Source organism: Rhagoletis zephyria, unplaced genomic scaffold, assembly GCF_001687245.7.
Source record: "Rhagoletis zephyria isolate East Lansing unplaced genomic scaffold, Rhagoletis_zephyria_1.1 Rzeph_scaffold_21712, whole genome shotgun sequence".
In the NCBI taxonomy this organism is placed as follows: domain Eukaryota; kingdom Metazoa; phylum Arthropoda; class Insecta; order Diptera; family Tephritidae; genus Rhagoletis; species Rhagoletis zephyria.
This window is the reverse complement of record NW_016178770.1, coordinates 1-7,654: the sequence shown is the minus strand read 5'-3', so window position 1 is coordinate 7,654 and position 7,654 is coordinate 1. Positions and strand designations below refer to the sequence as shown.

The 7,654-nt window shown below is 32.1% G+C and overlaps 1 protein-coding gene across 1 annotated transcript; it reads left to right on the top strand.

Annotated features, from left to right (window-relative positions):
• Positions 1 to 90: 90 nt before the first annotated feature.
• Positions 91 to 6,756, top strand: LOC108381188 (putative fatty acyl-CoA reductase CG5065). Its single transcript, XM_017637602.1, has 10 exons — positions 91 to 145; positions 1,839 to 2,124; positions 2,317 to 2,467; positions 2,525 to 2,610; positions 2,698 to 2,807; positions 4,075 to 4,270; positions 4,331 to 4,508; positions 6,070 to 6,140; positions 6,216 to 6,341; positions 6,415 to 6,756. The coding sequence occupies exons 1-10, from the start codon at positions 91 to 93 to the stop codon at positions 6,650 to 6,652; spliced, it is 1,497 nt and encodes a 498-aa protein (XP_017493091.1). The 3' UTR covers positions 6,653 to 6,756.
• The last annotated feature ends 898 nt before the right edge of the window (positions 6,757 to 7,654 follow it).

The following is a 7,654-nucleotide window of genomic DNA, read 5'->3' as shown; positions in this document are numbered from 1 at the left end:
CGTCAGATCTAAGTAATTTAGCTTTCCTTGCATTTCTTGTTCCATTGTGGCGTAAGTAATATTAGTTTATTTCATTTATTTTCAGAAGAAATGTCGATAGCACAGTTTTTCGAAAACCAGGAGATCTTCATCACTGGCGGCTCAGGTAAGTCTCTCATGCAAATTATGTATGTATAATCGCTGGAATGCGTTATACATACAAATATTTGAAGAAAACTTCAACATTCGCTTTTTCGAATATTTGCGGTCCTTTAAACACAAATTTTGTTCTGAAATATAGCTTGAAGGGCAGAAAAATTGAAAACCTACTTGAGAAAACGGCACTTAGTGTAATTAAAATTTTTAGTGTTTACATATTTAAAGCCTGTTTACCACCGGACATTAAATAGAAAATATTTTAAATAGAATTTTTGAAAATTCAAAGTTTTGACATTAAATTAACTATGCAATTGTTTTACTCTTATAGAAAACTTTGTATGCTTTTGTAGGTATACACAGTATCGGATCGGAACTAAACCAAATTAGTATGGGATAACCCTTGAGGTACCACCTTGTCGATCCCAACCCCAATCCCAAGTCGATTGTTTTTATTCGAAATTTGTTTGATAATAAATTTACACGATTGAACGATTGAGCGATTCATAATACACTCCATAGAGACATGAGTATTTCGACGATAAGAAGTTGATTTCGCTACGGATCTTCTGTCATTTCCGTCTAGCTCTGACTTCCGTTGTCGAGAATACTACTTTTATTTCTCTCTACTTTTATTCTCAACAGATCACTTGCAAAGTGAAGTTCTCAATTCCGGTTCCTTATGTATTCTGAGGATTGCATCAATGACAAAAAAACGAAGCTTTGACGTCGATTGTATTTTTTTTTAATTCCATACTAGTTAGTTTAGGAATCGATTATTCTTCAAAATGATATTGAAATGAAGTTTCTCGATACACACAAGTCCATACATAAGCCGGATCATGAATAAAATAATGTGCATATTAGGATTGTTCTATATCGAAAAAAGTATACCCCTATTTTTTTTTAAATCAACAAATATTTAGAANAAGTTTCTCGATACACACAAGTCCATACATAAGCCGGATCATGAATAAAATAATGTGCATATTAGGATTGTTCTATATCGAAAAAAGTATACCCCTATTTTTTTTTAAATCAACAAATATTTAGAAGTCGCTGAAAGCGCTCAAAGTTTTCCATGTATTTTTATATGGGGAAAAACAACTTTTCGTAAAATAGGGGTATATTTTTTCGGTATAGAACAATCCTAGGGGGTGAGAGCATAAAAATTCCGAATTTACTTTTCCCCCCGCATGCATTTTTGGACTACCCTAATGTACATACATCCCTACAAACATACATATATTTGCACAGCTCTATGTCAACTGACATAATATGGCCTAAGTTGCATTTTTGAATTATTATAGGAGCATAAAAACTTTCGAAATCTGCCTTATCCTAAGTTTCGCCCAAAAAAAAAATTCATCCGCCCATAGTAAATACATGGAAACGAAAAGTGAAAAGTGAACCGATTCGGGGAAAATAAAACTCATGATACGGCGGAATATGTCTGAGACTTTTCACACTCTATATAGCCAAATAACTCATATCGAGCCCTAACCGCCAAAAAGCTGTAAGCGACTTTTTTTTCAAAATTGTATATTTTGATGCAGAAGTGCATCGATAGAAAGATGATGCTTTAGGAACGTTTCTGCATCAAAATGAAAATTTTGGAAAAATGGCGTTTACATCTTTTTTTTTTATTATTAAATATACATTTTTAATTCATCATAAGTTAATTTTTCCTTTCCTTTTCTCAGGCTTCATTGGTAAGGGTCTTATCGAAAAAATTTTACGCTCTTGCCCGAATGTAGCTGCAATATTTGTTTTGATGCGCCCAAAAAAAGGCAAATGCATAGATGAGCGTCTGCAAGATATATTGCATTCAAAACTTTTTGAACGATTACGGGAAGAGCAGCCACAAAATTTGCAGAAAGTCCATGCAATAGCGGGTGATTGTAGTCAACTGGGTTTGGGTATTAGCGAAGACGATTTGTTACGCTTACAGAACGTGAATATTATATATCATTCGGCAGCGAGTGTAAGGTATTGTATAATTATGTTTCATTGCACCACCCTATTAACATAAGTAACAAATGTACATACCATACACTGATTATTTAATTCATTTGAACACTGCTGATTTTTCATGAAACTCCTATATACATATGTATATATGTACCTGTATATGTGCATATGAATGTAAAAAACGTATGTAATGCCATTTTCGATGCACAGATTCGATGACCCATTGCGTGAAGCTATACTCATGAATACACGCGGCACTTATGAGCTCATCAAAATCGCAGAGACTCTGAAACATCTGAAGGTGTTTATGCATGTTTCCACTACATACTGTTATCCCAACAGACATGTTGTTGAAGAGAAGGTATAGTTAAGTTACTTTAATTTATTTTATACTATTCAATTTTGTGGTTATTTTTAGTTCTATCCCTCTTATGCGGATTGGCGTACAACCATCAAATTAGCTGAAACTTATAGCACAGAATCTTTGAATATATTTAATCTTAAGTGAGTTTACAGTGGATGAATATATGTATATGTTTTGCTTTCTATTTATTTGTGTAATGAAAAACGCGTTTACTCTATTGTGCACAGATATGGCGATTTCCAACCAAACACCTATACATTTACGAAAAGTTTAGCTGAACAAATTATTAAGGAGTACAAGGATCGATTACCTTTGCTGATATTTCGTCCATCAATAGGTGGGAATACTTACTTTTTATGTACATACATACCTAGAATTAGTTGTATATATACTCCTTTCCTGAAAGAATGTCATAATTCAAAAAATCAAAAGTAAAAGAAATATTAGTTAACACTTTTTAGTCAGCTTTTCTGATTAAAAAAATAATAATAACTAACAACTATATTAATGCGTAGATATCGCTATGATTTTTTTTTAACAAATTAAGCACCCCCGAGTCTAAAGTTAATTTGAAAGGCTATTAAAAAAAAAAAATTTTTTTGGCCGAACGAAGGGGTGCCTTTTTTAACTTTTCATCATATCTTCGGCATTTAGAGTCGGATCTTAAAATATAATATATCGATATTTTTGACTCGAGGATATAATTTTCTTTGTTTCAAAGTTCATTGACCCTAACGTACCACCCTAATGCCAATAAAGTAAAGCTCAGCAAGTAAGTATTTCGATTATTTCAGTAGAACTATGTAAACAAATTTTTTTCTCACCGAAAAATGTAAAAAGGCCAAACTTATTTTCGGGATGTTTTTTTCAAAATTACTTTATAAAAAGACCTGAGGACGCAGGGGTGTATGGCCATTTTTTTTTGGTTTGCTTGTAAGGTGGTATGCACCATATATTACATATTTACTAAAATACGGTCACAAATTACAGGATGAAAATTTTAAATGATGTATGTGGGCATTTCTCAGGAACTTTTGAAACATAAGTAAGAAAATGGAAACTCGGTTTTCAAGCCGGGTAATGTAAAATAGTAGGGGTCTTCCCTTAAACTCGTAAAAACCTCGTAAACCTCGTAAATTTACGAGCCTCCTGAAAGAACTGTCAAAATTTTTATCGAGCTATATTTACGAGCCCCTCTTAAATTTTTGAGGCAAATTTGATGCGAAAACGACCTCGTAAACTTCAGTGTTGCCGGAGGGCCGAAATTTTTATACTAAAATATATGATAAAATAATGGGATAAAGAGTACGTTCACGAATGTCGTAATCCGAAAAATATGTTTTTATGTGACGAGTAATACGATGCCGTATGTGACGATTCGAGCCCTGATCAGGTGTTATGTATGTTTAAGGATCGCTGAACACGAATATTAAGTCCGTTTTGATCCATCAGATATAGCGATTATGAAAATATATGTATCTACGAAACTATGCATAGTCACCAAAATCAAAAGTTCCTGTGATATACCCATATACATACATACATATGTACATACTCATTATATATATTTACTAATTAATAATTTATTCAAAAATATTTCACAGTGGTTTCATCAATTGAAGATCCTGTGCCCGGTTGGGTAGACAACTTCAACGGTCCCATTGGAATGTTGGTGGCTTGTGGTATTGGTATTTTCCGCACAAGCTGTGCCGAACCGGATATTGTCTCTGACTTTGTGCCAGTAGATGTGGTCGTGCGTTCCATGCTAATTGCAACCTATCGTAAGGGAACTGAAGAATGGTACATTTTAAGTAAAATAGAAACAACTGCAAATTAATTTGCTTCCGTCTATTTTGCTAGGAATAAGAATGATCCGAAAGTGGAGGTAATTAATTGTGCTGCTTCCAAAATATGTCCCATAACGACTGGCGAAGTTATCGAGATCGGCAAGAGAGTTATCAAGGATACACCATTTGAAAAGACATTGTGGGTGCCAGATGGCAGCATAACACGTTGTCCAGTGTGGAATTTCATTCGGGTTTGTATAAAATTTAACTTTAGCGCCTATATCATAGCTTGCCATTTTAGATTTATGGGAGCATTCTAAAATTTTCTTAGGTTGTAAAATTTACACCAAAAGAAGCAAATAATGCGTTTGTGGACCAATGTGTTAGGTTAGAGCATATAAATGTTTTAAAATAAACTATCAAAATATTTGTGTGACCCCATTCGATAAGTATGTACATATGTACATACATCCTTTTAAATTTTTCGTCATATCTTCGGACTTTACAGTCGGATTTTAAAGTATGATTTCGCACGTTTAATAATATGCAGAGTTAATTAAAAATTTAAATTTTTTCGGAAAACGTTAGACATATCGATGTTTTTTCCCAAGTTCATGCACCTCAAGTACTTGTCCATCTAGTACTTGTCCACCATATCTCACCCTAAAGTCAGTAAAAAAAAATCTTTCCGATTATAAAGAGGGTACCTTTAGGTTTCGTTTGGTGTAATTTTACCCCCTGAAAGAAATTTTGAAGGTTAATAGTTCTATTCAGGAAACGTAAATTTCAAATATGTATGTACAGCGACGAACAAAAGTATTGGCACCGAGAATGTTTCGCAATATATGAAAAGTTATTTATTGTGATTTCTTTTTGATAATTTTCTATAAAAGTATAGTTCATACTACACCAAAAAACATAAAAATAAAAGCTCTAAACTTTGTGCAAAATTCAGAAAAATTCAATAAATTTGCATACTAATTTGCAACTTTCTATTCAGGTTTTTTTTTAGAAAAGAATCATGTTTTATATCCCATTCAAATTTAGCATAACAATTATTTTCTAAGCATTATTTTCTTTCATATACAAAAATTGTCGAATCTACTTTTTATGGAAGAAACTTCGTGAAAAAATTGCCAAAAATCAGCGAATTTTTTTAGCGCTTCAAGCTTGCATACTTTAATTAAATGGGCTATAATATAAAACTGCATACTTAGAATTTTTCTAAAAAATCTGAGTAGGAAGTTGCAAATTAGTATGAAAATTTTAATGAAAAACTTTGGATAAATTGCGAAAAATTCTCTGTGCCAATACTTTGGTTCGTTACTGTATGTATGTACGCATAGAACACACATTACACACATTATGTATGAGTACCATTTTCCATGTAAATGTTAGATTTTTTTCATTCACAATGCCAACTTAAAATGAAAATATCTTGAGAAAATGACCTGATCTAGAAAAACGATAAACAGATCTGTAATCTACGACCCAAAATTGAGTTTATGTATCTCGGCGTTTTTTTGTGTTATTTTAGCGTTCAGTGTTATTGGACTCTGCAAAGGATGTAAGAAAGAAAGTCGCACCAATTTTAAATTTTTTCTAATATCATCTGATAGTTTATTTATATTTCACATTGCCCACTATGATATTTAAAAGAGTAGCCTATTTTTTGACATTTTAGATACTAGACGCAACAACAAAATACACGCAAATGTTCTTTTTGATATAATGAATTTATTATTTATTTATTTATTTATTTATTTAGAATTTATTTACAAAACCCACATATTTTCCACTTTTTCTTTTCAGTTCGTTACTCTACATGTTTTAGTGGCAATTTTCGTCGATTTTGCCTTGCGTTTTACCAACACGAAACCATTGTAAGTTATAAAATTAAAAAACAAAAAGTGGATTTCTTTAGTATGAATTAAATTAAATTTTATAAATTTATTTAGTCTTTTGAAACTACAACGTCGAATTTATGCTGCTACTTTGGCTCTGCATTTCTTTGTAAATACAGAATGGGATTTCAAAAACGATAACTTTTACGCTTTGAATTCATTTGTGCCGGATTCGGAAGAGTAAATATTACAATTTTTAACTTCATTCCAAATTCAAGGATTAATGTTACACAAATTTCTTAAATTTTTCCAGACATATATTCGGCTTTTTACAATTCAGAGATCTTGATTATGAACAATTCTTTCGCTCAGGTATACGAGGCGCTCGCGTATTTTTATTGAATGAACCGGCAACGTGTTCCCAAGGCGCCCTGACACGCATGCAGATTTACAAAGTATTACATTTCCTAATTAAGTTAATCGGAAGTGTGCTAATTCTGCGTTGGATTGGACGCTTTCTTTATGCAAAATTTAATGCCACTTTCGTTTAGTTGAATGAAAATACCAAATATGAAGTCATTGTTAATTTTCTTTGACTATAGGCTATTAAATAGTTTTTTTGTGAATAAAACATTCTTTTGATTTTTTTATTTAAAATTTATTTCAACAGTCATAAGGTGGGCAGGAGTTATCTGAATTTAGTTCAATGAAAATTGATCAGTCTTGTTCCGAAAATCATGTAATTCGAAATCGGTGTGATTCACAAGCAAACTATTTCTGAACTGTTTTTATTTATATCTTCACTAATTTTGGAAATACTCTCCCTAGTATTATATTTTTATACTATAAATCTAAGGGTCAGTTTCTCCATGTCTGGTTAACACTAACTGCAGGTTAAACGAGATCGACTCCATAATATAAAAAAGGGCGTCGATAACCATGTGTTAACCAGACTTTGAGAAACTGGCCCTAAAGCTCTCAAAAATTGATGGGGACTTTGGGCATAAATGCAGAATAGCGCCGATTCTCAAATTAAAAAAAATATATATATGGTGATCGATAGAAATCATTGCGGTTAGTATAACGGTATATATATTTTTTTGCGGAAACAACAAGGGAGGGTCAGAGTTGATTTTAAACAATTTTTTAAATCAAAATTTCTTGAAAACGAATGCTCGGATTTGGTCTCATTTGATAGGAAATTTGATTCCCCTTAATTTGATATACATATTTTATATATGCCTTTAGTTTTCACAAAGATCGAATTAATGTAAAAAAATTACACTGGTTTACAGCAAAAATGCTCTATGGATGCCACTATGCAATTCCAATGTAGAATTGATCGGTGATTCCGAAAATCGTGATATTTTTTTTTCTATGGATAACTTTTCAAGATATTTGCATTTTACCGTTGTTCAGCTTAAAAAAGAGTGGTTTCCATTAATCACGTATATCTTACGAATCAATTGAATAAACGTAATACGAGTTACGGAAGATGAAAGATAATTCTCCCTAAACCGTATGTGCATCACTTTTCGATAGCTCTGATAGTT